This window comes from Calidris pugnax, unplaced genomic scaffold, assembly GCF_001431845.1.
Source record: "Calidris pugnax isolate Ruff unplaced genomic scaffold, ASM143184v1 scaffold17, whole genome shotgun sequence".
In the NCBI taxonomy this organism is placed as follows: Eukaryota; Metazoa; Chordata; class Aves; order Charadriiformes; family Scolopacidae; genus Calidris; species Calidris pugnax.
The window spans coordinates 1,136,923-1,152,435 of NW_015090794.1; the positions used below are offsets into that span (position 1 = coordinate 1,136,923).

At 63.8% G+C, this 15,513-nt stretch overlaps 1 protein-coding gene across 1 annotated transcript in view; it reads left to right on the top strand.

The window, feature by feature from the left end:
* RAI1 (retinoic acid induced 1) overlaps window positions 1–14,254 on the top strand; it is a 41,341-nt gene extending 27,087 nt beyond the window's left edge. The window contains exons 2-7 of the mRNA XM_014936676.1: window positions 5,847–6,671; window positions 6,769–10,525; window positions 10,950–11,963; window positions 13,106–13,199; window positions 13,535–13,584; window positions 14,138–14,254. Of these exons, the coding sequence (XP_014792162.1) occupies window positions 5,863–6,671; window positions 6,769–10,525; window positions 10,950–11,963; window positions 13,106–13,199; window positions 13,535–13,584; window positions 14,138–14,152 (5,739 nt within the window). The 5' untranslated portion in view covers window positions 5,847–5,862 and the 3' untranslated portion in view covers window positions 14,153–14,254. The remainder of the gene's footprint in view (window positions 1–5,846; window positions 6,672–6,768; window positions 10,526–10,949; window positions 11,964–13,105; window positions 13,200–13,534; window positions 13,585–14,137) is intronic.
* Window positions 14,255–15,513: the final 1,259 nt, after the last annotated feature.

A 15,513-nucleotide genomic window follows, 5' to 3' on the forward strand; every position in this document is an offset into this window, starting at 1 on the left:
GGGGCAATGGAGAGAGGGTGTATTAAAGGGGGACAATGGAGAAAGGGTGTATTCATGGGGGGGGCAATGCAGAGAGGGTGTATTAATGGGGGGGCAATGGAGAGGGGTGTGTTAAAGAGGTTCATTAGGGAGAGAGCATATTAAAGGGGTTCACTAGGGGATGATGGATTAACGGGGTGCATTGGAGAGAGGGTGCATTAATGGGGGGGGGGGGCAATGGAGAGGGGTGTGTTAAAGAGGTTCATTAGGGAGAGGATACATTAAAGGGGTTCACTGGGGGAATGATGGAATAATGGGGTGCATTGGAGAGAGAGTGTGTTCAAGGGGTTCATTGGAGGGGGGTGCATTAAGGGGGTGCGCTTGAGAGAAGATGCACTAAAGGGGTTCATTAGGGAGAGGGCATATTAAAGGGGTTCGCTGGGGGTATGATGGATTAATGGGGTGCACTGGAGAGACGCTGCATTAAAGGGGTTCACTGGAGAGAGGGTGTGTTAGTGGGGTGCACTGGAGAGAGGGTGTATTAAAGGAGTTGTTTAGGGAGAGGATGTATTAAAGGGGTTCGCTGGAGGAATGATGGATTAACAGGGTGCACTGGAGAGAGGGTGCATTAATGGGGGACATTAGAGGGTATACTGGGGGGATGCATTCATACACCCAACCAGGGGTGCCCACCCCCTCTGAGCTGCCACCGTCACCCAGTGCCAGGCACCACAGGGGTGTCTGTGGGGTGCAGGGACAGACAGACAGACGGTGGCAACTCCACAACCTCCTGGAGGGTTTGACCCTGCCCCGGGCCAGCTCCTACGGTCCCTCTGCACTGCCGGGGGGTCTGTCCGTCCGTCTGTCCCCCCCAGTTCCTCTCCTTCCCAGCTCCTGGGGCAGGATGCCCTTTCCTGGGCTGCCCCACACACCCCGACCCCCCCAACTCTGCTCCTTTCCAACCTCCCTTTTTCTCTCCTCCCTTAATAATCAAATTCTCCGGCGCAGTTTGCGGTGTGGCAGCCGGCCAGAAAGGGTTTCTTTAAACTCCACCAGCTCACAATTAAACAAATCTGGGGCTGACGCTCCTCCACAGGCTCTTATTCCCCCCCCACCCCACCCCACGCACACCCGAGAGCCACCAAGTGGGGCTGAGAGGGGTGTGTGTGTGTGTGTGTGTCCATCCCTTCGCTGCACCCCTGGGTGGGGGGGTTTGGTGCAGGGGTTTTGGGGTGGTCCGTGGTGCCAGCGCTGCTGGGCTGGCGGAGCATCCCCCCTGCGAGAGCGCGCTGCTATTTTTAGTCGTTGAGTCCTCGTTTGATGGCGCAGCAGGAAAGGCGAGGAAGGAGCAGCCGGAGGAGCAGCAGGGCTGGGGGCCCTTGGATCAGGCCCCCAGGGATGAGCAGCAGCTGGGAAGCGAGGCCGGGATGCAGGGGGGGCGTCAGGGGATGCCCACTGCCCCCCCCCGGGGCCGAGACGTTGGGGGTCTTGGGTGCTTACCGAGGGTCCCCTGCCATGGGAAGTCCTGGGTTGCCTTCAGAGGGCTCCGGATCCGGCCCCTGCTGTGTCCCTGCCAGCCAAGGGGAAAAGGGAGGAAAGGGGAGAAGGCAGGGAAGGAAGGAGGGATGGAGGGGGAGGAAAATAACACCAAACCCAGCCACGCAGCACAAATCCTCCTGAGCAGCAGGCAGGCTGTGAGCCACTGCGCAGGCAGGCGTCTGCAGCTGCAGGGCTGCGCTGGCCTGGCACTGCCGCCCGGTGCCCCGAATCCGCTCCCGGCACCAGCCCCACGCACCGCATCAGCCCCACGCACTGCATCAGCCCCACACACTGCATCAGCCCCACGCACTGCATCAGCCCCACACACTGCATCAGCCCCATGCACCACATCAGCCACAAGCAATGCATCAGCCCCATGAGCTGCATCAGCCCCACACACGGCATCAGCCCCATGCACCATGTCAGCCCCATGCACTGCATCAGCCCCATGCACCACATCAGCCCCACGTGCTGCATCAGCCCCACACACTGCATCAGCCCTGTGCAGTGCAGCATGGCCTCATGCACCACAGCATGGACCCAGGTCATGCACCAGCTCTGGGAGGTGCCGCGGGTCCTGCCTGTCCCCAAAGGGTGACGCCAGGGCTGTGCCCGGATCTGTGGGGCCGGCTGGGCTGTGCCACGTGTCCCTGGGGACCGAGGGGACAGGATGCTCCGGTTTGGCCGTAGCCAGAGGTGAACACGGCTCCTTGCACTGCAGGGACAGGATCACGCTGGCTGTGGGCGTTGTGATGGCCCCAAGTCCCTGCCTCCTCCCACGGATGCCTTGGGGACCCCTTCCCGGGGACCCACGCCGTGAGCCCTGGCTGCAGCTGCGGTGGCTTTGCTGGGCCACCAAGGGCAGGGATGCGGCTGCGGCCATGCGCTGACGGCCCCGTATCGATTCCCATGGCAGGGCCAGCGGGAGCTGGGCTGGAAACTTCTTCAGGGGGGGGAGAGCACGTCTGGCAGGGACGTGGCGGGGGGAGCGAGTGTGCAGGGCCCCCAGGACGTGGCCGCAGCCGCCTCCCCCTCCCGGGAAGGGCCGTAACCTCGCTGCTGTCGACAGCTTGATTTGATGCCATTAAAGTGTTTGCTGGGAAACAGCCTACATCAGGAGGCAACATCTGTTACGGCCCTTCTCTGGCAAAGCTGCGGCAGAGCTGAGGGAAGAGCTGGCCTCCGGTTCTGCCGACACCTCCGGGTGCTGCTGGTGATGAGTTTCCCCCCCGTCCCGGCCCCGAATGGCAGCATCCCACCCCCAGCACATCCCTTATGGCCTGCAGGGAGATGGAGTGGTCCAGGCGCAGGATTTTGGCTCATGTGGGATGGGGAGGCAGTGGGTAGCCCCAGCCTCATCTCCTGCCCCTGTAAGAAGATGCCCAGGGGTGCTGGAGGAGCCCCCAGACCTTGCCAGGCACTGGGATGTGGCTGAAACTGGCTGTTTCCATGGCCTGATCCTGTTGGGGGTTGAGGAGGGGGGGGGGGCTTCCTCCCACCCACCCACATGCACACCCTGCTTGTAGGCATGCACAGCCTGCAAGTGTGCAAACCCTGCACGCGTGCACACCCAGCACATATGCACACCCCCCCACACGTGCTCCCCGTGCACCGGCTGCTTTTGCTCAACCTGGCGTTGTCCCAGCTGTTTGAAAAAAAGTAATAATAATTAGTTAATAATAATAATTCATAATAAAACAGGAAGGGGGCGGGGGAGGAGGGGGAAGCTCTCCTTAAGGAACCAGCCCGGGGTCTCCTCAAGCCGATTTCATTTTCCGAACCTGCTTCCACGTGGAGAGCGAGGGGCCCTTTTCTCCCTTTAATTTTCTCGCCGCCGCCCGGGGCTGCCCCAGAGGCCTGGCTTTGATTTTGCTGCCTTTGTTCCTGCAGCCCCGGCGCAGGACAGGGCAGCGCCGCGGTAGAGGCTTTCACGCCGGCCTCACCGGATTTTTAATTGACCCGTCTTTTCCCTGGGATTTAGGCTTTAACCTCATCCAGTTGCCCAGGTGGCCTGCGTGATGCAGCTGCCATACGGGGGAGCGACATGGAAAGTGTCCAAAAGGGGATGGGGGGACGGGGTGCCGGGCTGGCGGGGGTGACACCGAGTGGTGCCGGAGGGCACTGTGCGATCGGTGCGTCCCTGAGCCACTGGGGGTCATGGAAATAGGACTAAATGAAGCCCTGTGGGTGTATGTAGACTCTGAAAAGGTGCTGAGATGTTACTGGTGTCCACCAGGTGCTGCAAGGAAAAGGGGGGCCAAGTGGGACCGATCAAACCAGCGGTGGCAATTTGTGCTGCTACGGCAGAGCCACCCACAAAGGGACCAGCCAGAGCCACACACCATTTGGCACGTTGTGGTGGTGACACAAGGGTGGCGGGGGGGACACATGTGGCCCCCTCCCCGGCTTGGGGCTGCCCAGCGTGGCTGGCACCATGAGGAGGTTTGTCAGAGGCCAGGGCTTGTTCTCCACCTCCCCCCTCATTATGCTCATCACCTTAACAAAGGCAGAGGGGACAGCACGGGGTCACCACCGCAGCACAGTGCCAAGGGAGCAGCACCAGGGAAGTCCCCAGGGAGCTGTAAACCCTTTGGGGCTGCTCTAACTCAGGCTCCCAAATCTCAGTCCTCTGCCAAAACAGGCTTGTGTTCTTCCCAGCACCTCCAACCCACAGGTGCTGTGGATGAGCAGGATGCATCCATCCCCCCACCCCCACCCAGCCCTTCATTAGCCCCTGCAAACCACTCAGCTGCCTCTGAGATCAAACCAGTGACCCAGGTGCTTCCCTGCACCTAACGCAAGCGGGGCTAGGAAATGGGGAGGTTTAATGACCACGGTGGCGAGGAGCTCGGCTAATAGACGTCTGCTGGCAGGAGCAGACAGCTTCCAGATGGTATCGCGCCGGGGCAGGGGGTATCGGCTGGGGCCGGGGGGGCTGTGGGAGGCAGCAGCAGGCAGAGACGGGCAGAGACGGGCAGAGCCAGCAAGTTGAAATGACTTTTTTTTTTTTGCAGCAGAGCCTGCGGTTCTGGCCCTCCACGCTGCTGCTTCCAGTAATTAGTCCAATAATTAAAAAGAATGGTGATAAGCGGGGTGTTGGGAAGGGCTCGCAGGATCCCGGCATCCCTGGGGGAGGGTGTGCGAGGAGCAGGGGGGTAAGGGATTTGCAGAGGTGAGGGGCAGTGGGTGTGTGAAATGCAGAACACTGGGGCTGGGGGACCCCAACGTGATGCAGGGGGTCACTGTGCCCCGCAGGGCAAGCAGGGAGGGGGGTTGTTAGCCCTGCAGAGCCGGGGTAGGGCAGTGGAGATGGGGAAGGCTCCCAGCAGCAGGGTGAGGAGGGCTGGCTGGGCACGCTGCGGGCAGGGAGGGGACAGCCAGATCTTGGCCACCCCCCTCCCCCCAGCTCACAGGCACCATGCTGCGAAGCGGGGCGATGCAGCGTGGAGCCATGCACGATGTGATAAAGGACGGCGCAGGGCGATGCAAGGTGAGGGGATGCGACGGCAACCGGTGTGATGTGGGGGCGACACGGTGAGATGCAGAGTGATGGGAGGCAATGGGAAGCCAGCTGCTGCGATCTAGGGCAATCCAGGGCGGTGCAGGGCAAGGTGAGGCGGCGCAGGGTGATACAATGCAAGACGACGTGATGCAGGGCGATGCGATGTGATGCAGGGCGATGCAAGGCAACGTGATGCAGGGCGATGTGATGCAGGGCGATGCAATTCAAGGCGACGTGATGCAGGGCAACGCGATGCAGGGCAATGCAAGGTGATGTGATGCAGGGCCATGCAAGGCGATGCAGTCCAAGGCAATGCAATGCAGGGAGATACAATGCAAGAGATGCAATGAAGGGCGATGCGATGCAGGGAGATACAATGCAAGGAGATGCCATGAAGGGCGATGGGATGCAGGGCCATGCAATAAGATGCAGGGCCACGTGATAGGATGCAATGCAGGGCGATGCAATGCAAGGCAATGCGAGGTGATGCAGGGCCATGCGATAGGATGGAATGAAGAGGGATGCGATGCAGGGCCACCTGATAAAATGGGATGCAATGTGATGCATGGCCATGCGATAGGATGCGATGCAGGGCGATGCAATGCAAGGCGATGCACTGCAGGGTGATGCGAGGCGATGCAGGACAATACGAAGCGATGAATGGCCAGGTGCTGTGCTCCAGGGTGCCAGCGGGGCGATGCCCCGGGGGGCGAGGCGATGCCCCCACCGCACGGGTGACGCTGCCCCCTCTCCGCGCGCGGCCGCGCTCCCCGGCCCGCCACGGTGGCGATGCTTCATTTGAATTCTCGCCTCTCTCTCTTCGCAGATAACGAGCCCGCGCCATGCAGTCCTTTCGAGAAAGGTGTGGTTTCCATGGCAACCAGCAGAGCTACCAGCCGACTTCACAAGATACATCACGCCTGGAGAATTACAGGCATCAAAGTCAGGCAGGGCCGAACTGCGAGCGGCAGAGGCTGGTGGCGAAGGAGTACTACAGTCAGCAGCAACTGCCGTACTCGGGCTATGAGAACAGCGCCGTGGAGAAATACCACCGGGGAAACAAGCAATTAGCGGGGCAGCAGCTGCAAGGCAGGCCGGCCTTTTCCAATTACGCCGTGCAGGAGAACAGCCCCTACCCGGCCCGTTATTCAGGGGACGAGAGCTTGCAGGCGTGGGGTGGCCAGCCACAGGCGCTGCCCGGTGGCGTGGCCAAGTATGAGGACAGCCTGATGAAGAAGACGGCGGCGTTGGCGGGCGGGCGAGCGTACCACGAGCCAGCGGCCGCCCCGCTGCCCTTCCGGACTCACTTCCAGCAGCAGCAGCAGCAGCCGCAGCAGCAGCAGCAGCCCGCGCTCCCCTACCCCAAGCTGCAGCGGCAGAAGCTGCCGAATGACGTCTCCTCGCCCATGCCCTTCTCGCAGAGCCCCCATTTCGGGCAGCACTCGCAGTCCTTCCCCGCCTCCTCCACCTACTCCTCGGTGCCGGGGGGCAGCCAGCCCGCACACTCCTACAAGAGCTGCACGGCACCCTCGGGGCAGCCGCCGCTGGAGCGGCCCCTGGGCAGCGCCGCCAGCCTGGCCCCCGGCCCCCGCGTGCCCAACCTGCACGGCTACCAGCCCAACCGCATCGGCTACGAGCAGCCCCCGCAGCCGCCCCCGCAGCCCCCGCAGCCACCGCCGCCGCCACAGCCGCCGCAACCGCCACAGCCCCCGCAGCCCCCGCAGCCCTTGCAAGGGCGGCACCCCGCAGCCCCCGCAGCCACCGCCGCCGCCACAGCCGCCGCAACCGCCACAGCCCCCGCAGCCCCCGCAGCCCTTGCAAGGGCGGCATCATGCCCCAGAGACCCTCCACTACCAAAACCTGGCCAAGTACCAACATTACAACCAGCCGGGTCAGACCTACTGCCAGGGTGATGCGCCGCCCGTCCGGACGCCGGAGCAGTACTACCAGACCTTCAGCCCCAGCGCCAGCCACTCGCCGGCTCGCTCCGTCGGCAGGTCCCCGTCCTACAGCTCCACTCCCTCCCCGCTGATGCCCAACCTGGAGAACTTCCAGTATAGCCAGCAGCCACTGAGCGCTGGCTCCTTCCCCGCCGGCATCGCTGACCACAGCCATTTCATGCCACTGCTGAACCCTTCTCCCACCGACGGGACGAGCCCCGATGCTCAATCCGGGAACTGCAAGAACTTGCAGAAGGAGAAGCTGCCCGAAAACCTGCTGTCGGACCTGAGCCTGCAGAGCCTGACAGCGCTTACCTCCCAAGTGGAGAACATCTCCAACACCGTCCAGCAGCTCCTGCTCTCCAAAACGGCTGTGCCCCAGAAAAAGGGCATCAAGAACCCAGCGAGGACCCCCGAGCAGCTCAAGGGGCAGCACTGCAGCCCCGAGAGCAGCACCTACTCAGCTGAGCAGGTGGGGACCCCCCTGTCCGACCCACTCAGCACCCCACAGTCCGTCCATGCCGAGACACAAGACGCCGACTATCTCAGCGGGTCGGAGGACCAGCTGGAGAGGAGTTTCCTGTACTGCAACCAGAACCGCAGCCCTGCCCGCGTCAACAGCAACTCCAAGGCGAAGCCTGAATCGGTGTCCACCTGCTCCGTCACCTCCCCAGACGACATGTCCACCAAATCAGACGACTCCTTCCAGAGCATCCACGCCAGCCTGCCCCTGGAGACCTTCACCAAGTACGTAACCAACGAACGGGACTGTCCCCGGCTGCTCCTCAGCGCCCTGTCCCAGGAGGAGCTGGCTTCCGAGATCATCGTCCTGCAGGATGCCATCAGCGAGAAAGCAGACAAAGCCTGGGCCAACTCTCCAATGCTGAGCAAGGAGGCCACCAAGTCCCCCTTCCAGCTGGAAAACCACCGGCCCTGCCTGGACTCCATGGTGAAGGGCAGCTGGCCCAGCCAGGGTGACTCCAGCACGCTCACTGAGCCCCTCAAGCTGGACAAGGCTTCGGGGGCCAGCACAGGGAAGGACTTTGGTGAGGAGGTGTACGAGGGTCCCCAGGTGGAGTTTGCGGCTGCTGAGACCAAGGATGCGCTGAAGGACACTGCCCAGCTGGCCTTCGACTCCAAGCCCAGCATCCCGGCAGCGACATCAAGCACGGGGGCCACCAGCTACAGCTGCTACTCGAACACCACCGCCAACTCGGTGGGGTCTGAGAATGCCATGGAGCACTTTGAGTGGCCAGAGGAGAGCCTGGGCGAGGCGTGCCTGCGGTGGAAGGATCTGCAAGCCACCGACCTCCCCAAGGGCTTGTTCCCCAGCAAATTGGTGGGCTCCTGCAAGGAGAAAAAAAATGCCTGTGGCTTGGATCTGTGCGACGGTGAGCAGCCGGCCAAGAGCGAGCCGGCCCGGGACTTTGGCCAGCAGGCGATGGAGGAGGAGGAGGAAACGCTGACCTACGATGAAGCGACAAAGGCAGACAGTGAGAGGTGGCTGCAGGACACCCGGCACTGCTGCTCGACAGGGGACTTCAGTGAGATCCCCATCATCTCCTCGCCGGACCTGAAGGAGTCGGACCTGGAGGCGGAGGAGTACTCCTCGCTCTGCGAGCTGGCTGGCTCGGAGCAGAAGTCGGTGACCTACGACGCCTCGCCACCCAAGCCACCGGAGATGCCCGCCGTGCTGTCCTCCAGCGAGGTGCCCGTGTCCGCCGAGGAGACCGTCAGCACGGTGGAAAAGGAGAGCTCAGCTCCAGGCTCGCGCCTCTCCGGCCAGTCCGTCATCCTGCTGGGCCCCGCTGTGGGCACGGAGACCAAGGTGAAGAGCTGGTTCAAGTCCTCTCTGCCCCACATCCAGCCTGAGGAGGAGAGCGGCGGAGGGGAGACATCCCATGCAGAGGTGGCCAACACTGAATCCACCCCATCGGTCACGGTGAAGCAGCAACTCACCCCCGAAAACACACTGGGGAAGACAGAGCCCGTCTCGCGGGGCAAGAGCCTCCGCAACAAGAGGGTCCACTGCCGGCTGCCGGAGGGGGACGGCTCTGGCAGCGCCGTGCCAAGCCCCTTCGATGACTTACCAGCAGCCGGTGGCGTGGCCAGCACCTGCCTCGGGCCGGATGGCCAGGTGGAGATACCAAGCAAGAATGCCCATAGCCAAACGCCCCGGTTTCCAGCCGAGGGTCTGCCGGCGCGTATGTGCACCCGCTCCTTCACCGCCCTCGCCGAGCCCCGCACCCCGGCCCCGCTGGAGGGGCTGAAGGCCCCCGCGCACCAGGAGAAGCTGGGGAAGAAGCCCGCCTGCGGCGTGAAGCAGCGGGTGGCTTTCAAAGCCAGGAAGCGCAGCAGCCGGCCGGCCCCCAAGGTGGTCCAAAACGCCAGCGATGCCACCCTCCTGGTGCCCGCCTTGGTGGCAGCAGAGGAGGTGGTGGGGCCGACACCGCCGGAGGTGGATGCGGTGGAGGTGGGGGACAGGGACCAGCGGTCGATGATCCTGCGCTCCCGGACGAAGACGCAGGAGGTGTTCTACACCAAGAGGCGGCGGGGCAAGCGGGCGGCTGACGTCCGGCTGAAGAACTGCAAGGCGCCCAAGAAGCTCATCTCCAACAACCACCTCCCACCCGCCTTCAAGCTGGCAGCCCCGGGCAGCCCCCACAAGGAGGGCAAGGTGGGTGCACGGATGAAGCTGCCCAAAGCAGGGCCGGGCATGGCTGGCAAGATGTCCGAGCGGCCCCTGCACTCGCTGAAGAGGAAGTCCACCTTCATGTCCCCCATCCCCACCAAGAAGAGGAACCTGGTCCTGCGCAGCAACAGTGGCGGAGTGAAGGAGGAGAAGCCAGAGCCCCCCCCCAGCCTCTTCAAGAAGATGCCCGTGGCCAAGAAGGTGAAAGCCAAGCTGCCTCCCAAGAGTTCTGGCGAAGCCCTCCCCAAGCCCCCCCCACCGAAGGAAGCCCCCGACGTCTGCATCAAGATCACCTCCCGGGCGGCCTTCCAAGAGGCCACCAAGACCAAAGTGCTGCCTCCCCGCAAAGGCCGCGGCCTCAAGCTGGAGGCCATTGTCCAGAAGATCACCTCGCCCAACCTGAAGAAGTTTGCCTGCAAACCAGCAGCCACGGCGGCGTCAGTGGCCACGGTGGCCACCTATGGCACCTCGCTGAGCCCGGTGGGGGCGGAGAGGGAGCGGGTGGTGAAGCACAGCGGGGTGGCCCCGGCGGTGGGTGACATGCGGCTGCCCAAGCCGGTGGTGGCACAGAAGGCGCCCGCCATGCCGATGGCCGAGCAGCTCTGCCGAAACCCCAACGGGCGAGCACCGAAGGGGAAGCTGGGCGGTGGGAAGAAGCTCTCCACCGATGGCTGCCAGGGGGAGGCCTGTGCACCGGCCCTGGGGTCCCCGCCCAGCTCCACCATGGCAGCCAAGAGCCTGGGGCTCCTGCCCAAGAAGAGGAACCGCAAGGGCAAAGCGGCGGCGCTGGGCATGGCCAAGGCACCCCTGGGCCCCCTGCCACCACCGCCGCACCCCCGGGAGCGTGCGGCTGGCCCAGGCGGCGGGGAGGAGGCGCCGCGGGAGGGGAAGAAACGGGGCGGAGAGGGAGCGGGTGGTGAAGCACAGCGGGGTGGCCCCGGCGGTGGGTGACATGCGGCTGCCCAAGCCGGTGGTGGCACAGAAGGCGCCCGCCATGCCGATGGCCGAGCAGCTCTGCCGAAACCCCAACGGGCGAGCACCGAAGGGGAAGCTGGGCGGTGGGAAGAAGCTCTCCACCGATGGCTGCCAGGGGGAGGCCTGTGCACCGGCCCTGGGGTCCCCGCCCAGCTCCACCATGGCAGCCAAGAGCCTGGGGCTCCTGCCCAAGAAGAGGAACCGCAAGGGCAAAGCGGCGGCGCTGGGCATGGCCAAGGCACCCCTGGGCCCCCTGCCACCACCGCCACACCCCCGGGAGCGTGCGGCTGGCCTGGGCGGTGGGGAGGAGGCGCCGCGGGAGGGGAAGAAACCAAAGAGCGAGGAGAAGGAGGCGGGGGGCGGTGATGGCCCCCCCGAGGGACGCCCCCCAGCCGGGCCAGCACGAGGGCCGAAGCCGCGGGCCAACCACTCCAACTACAATGGCTACTCCAAGCGGCAGCGGAAGCGCCTGGCCCACGGCAAGGCCAAGGCGGTGCCGGCACGGTGCAAGAGCCGCGGCAAGCGGCGGCGGCAGCCCCAGCAGGCCCCGCTGGTGCACCCCGCCGAGCCCGAGATCCGGCTCAAGTACATCTCCTGCAAGCGGCTGCGGGCGGACAGCCGGGCACCCCCTTTTGTCCCCTACGTCCGTGTGGAGCGGCGCGGCGAGTTCACCACCACCTGCACCGTCGTCAACTCTCCTGGCGAGGAGGCCAGGCTGCAACGGGGACCGGCCGGGCCGGCACCACGGCCACGGGCAGCCCTGCCCGCCTCCTCCACCATGCACATGGGGCCGGTGGTGTCCAAGGCGCTGAGTGCTGCCTGCCTGGTCTGCTGCCTGTGCCGCAACCCCGCCAACTACAAGGACCTGGGGGACCTCTGCGGGCCCTACTACCCCGAGGACTGCTTGCCCAAGAAGAAGTCGCGCCTGAAGGAGAAGGCGCGGGCAGAGGGGCCGGGCGAGGACGCCATCCCGCCCTCCGCGGCCGAGCGGGTGCCCCGAGGGACGGAGGGGGGCTGCGGTGCCGGCAGCAAGGCGGCGCGGCCGGAGGTTGCCGCCGAGGCGGCCAAGCAGAGCGCCCTGCGCTCCAGCCCGCGGGGCATGTTCCGTAGGCTGCAGAGCTGCTACTGCTGTGACGAGAGGACAGAGGGCGAGGAGGCGGCCGAAAAGCCCCGGCGGCACGAATGTCACAAGGCCGAGTCCCCGCCGCAGGAGCCGGCGGGCGACACGCAGGAGCACTGGCTGCACGAGGCCTGTGCCGTATGGACCGCTGGGGTTTTCCTGGTGGCGGGGAAGCTCTACGGGCTGCAGGAGGCCGTCAAGGCGGCTGCCGACCTGGTAAGAGCTCGGCCGCCCGCCCAGCACGGTGGCGTCTCCCACTGGCCTCCTTCAGCTGAAGCCGTTCCTCCGGCTGCGCCTTTGGCCGGGATGAAAATTAATAGGGTTGGCCCTGATGAGTCGCCCGGGGAGAGTGGGGCGGGTGTTCAGGCACCATGAACCCCACTGGTTTCCTGCGAGTTTTGTGCTGCCGCGTCTCTGATAGCACCTAAACCCCAACTTTTTAGGTGTAGAAGCGTATTTATGTTGTTATACTTTGGGAGGGCAGCAGGGTTCTCCCCCACCCCCAGGACCATGAGGATGCTGAGCCCGGTGGGTCACGTCCCCTGGCCCATCTGTGTGTTGCAGGGGCTGCTCAGAGCCAGCGGGACGCAGCCTGGCGAAGGCAGGATGGGAGATGAAAATGGGCACCATGTGGCCTGATGCCACGGTGATGAGCAGCAGGGGAAGGGGAGCTGAAGGGAGGGGACAGCCCTGCCCTGCTCCTCACCCAGAGCAGGGGCACCTCGAGTGACTGAAATAGGGAGGATGCTGCTGAGAAACCGCCAATGGGACATGGGTGTTTTGTGCTGGGGAGAGGGAGGGGACAGCTGCCCAGCAGAGGGTGGGCAGAGGTCTCCAGCAAGCCCCCCAAGTACTGGATTTGGGGCTGGCCATATTCCAGGAGTGCAACATGGCTGTCTGGAGGCTGCTGCCCTCTCCCTGCCCGTGCTGTGGAGTCGGGTCCTTCCACTGGGGACAGAGCAGGAGAATGGGGAACACCGTGGTCCTCCACCACCACTGCCACCGAGTCATGGCATGGCCCAGGCCATGGACCCTTCACTGTTGCTCCTCCTGCCCCATGGAGGATGGCTGCAGGCTTGGTGCCATCCAGGGGAACCGTATGGTGGGTAGAAATGTGTGTGGTTGCAGACATCCAAGCGAGAGGCACAACGTCGCCCGTGCTGCACCCGTGCAGGAGGAAGGATGCTGCCCGGAGTGGGGGGAGGCAGCGTGGGGCTGGAGAGATGCAGGGACGCCGGCGCGTTCCCCTCGTGGTGGGGGCCGTCGGGGTGCTTTGCTCCTGCGCTGGGCTCTGACGGGGTCTCTCTGTCTCTCCACATCTCTCCTTCCCTGCTCCGAATTCCCGGGTGCGTTTAAAGAAGTGCTCGAGCTGCCAGCAAGCGGGAGCCACCGTGGGCTGCTGCCAGAAGGGGTGTCCCCACACCTACCACTACGCGTGTGCCGTCGACACAGGTGAGCCCGCCTGAGGGGACAAGGGCTGTGGGGACCCCCCCTCTCCCCCCAGCACCCTCCAACTCGGCTGGCCGCAGGGCTGGCCACTCCACAACTCTCCAGCCCACCCAAGGTCAGGGTGGGCTCACGCCAGCCGGGATGGCGATGCCCCCTGCGCTGGCAGTGCTGGCTGGTGTCCTGAGTTTAGCTGGCCTCAGCTGCACCCCTCACACGAATGGTGTGGCTTATCTGGATGGTGGTGGGAGGCCATGGAGGACGCTGTGTCCCCACCACTTGGGGACAACCATCCAGCAGGGGAAGGACTTCCCTGACATGGCCTTCTCCTCTCCTCACAGGTTGCTTATTAACTGAAGAGAGCTTCTCTCTGAAATGTCCCAAACATAAGGTAAGCCCAGAGCCCCCCCCCAACACCCCCTCAATGTCCTGCAGCCCCCTGGGGTAGGGGGACCTGCTTTCAGACCATGTCCCCTTGGGGACACCCACAGCACACCCACGCTGGGCTCAGCCCCACATAGCACGGGGCATCGCCTTCAGACCACATCCCCTTGGGGACGCCCACAGGACACCCACGTTGGGCTCAGCCCCACATGGCACGGGGCATCGCTTGGGACATTGCGTCCCTGAGGGACACCAGGCCACCCAGGACCCCTCCACTGTGGGGGCAGGCGAGTGGGTGCCAGGTCTGGGACCCCCCAAGCTGGGCTACAGGGCTTTTATCCCCCTTCCCTGGGTGATGATGGGATGGAGGGGGAGGAGGGGGGCGCTATAAATGAACTAAAAGTGCTACATCTTGGGTGGGTACCCACTTCTTCATGGGTGGGTGCTCATGGGGACATCCCCACCAGCCTGGGGACTGAGACCTAGGGGCCACCAACCCCGCAGTGGGACCACCACCGGGCTGACACATCTCCCCCCTCCCACCCCGTTTCTTCCTGCAGAGGCAGCCGGTGTAGCCCCCCCACCCAGCGAGGGACCGGCGGAGGAGGCAGCGCCCCGGGAGCGGAGCGGGGTCCTACCGGCAGCAGCCCCCCTGCAGGTGTGCGCAGCGCTGCCCCTAAACAACATTTGATATTATTTTACATGTTGTGGAAACTTTACTGGGTTTGTGTACTCTTACACGTCTTAGTCACAATCGGGCTGAACGTCCTAACAGACAGATTTTAGGGTTTTACTGATAAACTTTTGAATCAAAAAAATTTAAAAAAAAAAAAAGAGGAAAAAAAAAAAAAAGACAAACAACGGCCTGCTGTTTGAAACACCACTCTGCTTTTTCCGTTTCGTTCTTCCATCTCCTGTTTGCCCCCATCCCCACCCACCCTTGTCTAACCCGGGGTGCCAGCCCCTGCAGCGGGCACCCACCGGGGTGGAGGGCGCTTGGCTGGGCTGGTGGGTGCCCACCGGGCTGCCCCAGCCCCCATCCCTACCTCCAGCCCCCAACCCATTGCACCCACCACCCTCCTGTTCCACGGGGCGCTGGCGCTGCTGGGCTCCTGCTGTTTGGGACCCCAAAACCTCCTCCCTCTGCTCGGTCTTGCCAGCATCTCCTCTTGCTGGGGACAGGCTTTGTTCCCTGTGCTTGTGCAAACCCCATGGCCCTGGGTGGTGAACCCCCATCTCTGGGTGCAAATCCCATGGCTTTGGGTGCTGAACCCGATCCCTGGGTGCAAACCCCATGGCCCTGGGTGCTGAACCCCAATCTCTGGGTGCAAATCCCATGGCTTTGGGTGCTGAACCTCGATTTCTGGGTGCAAACCCCATGGCTTTGGGTGCTGAACCCCGATCTCTGGGTACAAACCTCAAGCCCTGGGTGCTGAACCCTGATCTCTGGGTGCAAACCCCAGGGCTCTGGGTGCTGAAACCCAGGGTTTTATCCTGGAGCAAGAGGGTGCCAGCAGCCCAGAAATGGCTTCCAGGTGGCTGCAGGGTCCTTGCCAGATGAGGAAGAAGAGGCACTTTGTTCCTCCCTCTCCATGGCCCTGCTCTCCCCTCACTGCCCTGGGTGCTGGGTTTGCTCGGCTCCCTCGGTTTTCGTTTCCCTTCCTGGCCACCTGGCTGGAGCTGGGGGGGCTTCCCAACACTGGGATAGTCCCCCACCCATCTCCCAGTGGGGTGCCCCCCATGACTCCCCACTTTATACCACCCACACCCCGGTGCAGGTAGCGAATACCCAACCCAGGGTGAATCAACCCCAAATCCCATCCTAAAAACAGAGTCTCCAGCTGCCCACCCCACCCCTCCCCAACCTGCGGAGCATCCTGCAAAGGGTGGGCACAATGCTGGCCCCCATCTGTCCCATTCTGCCACCCCCCCACCC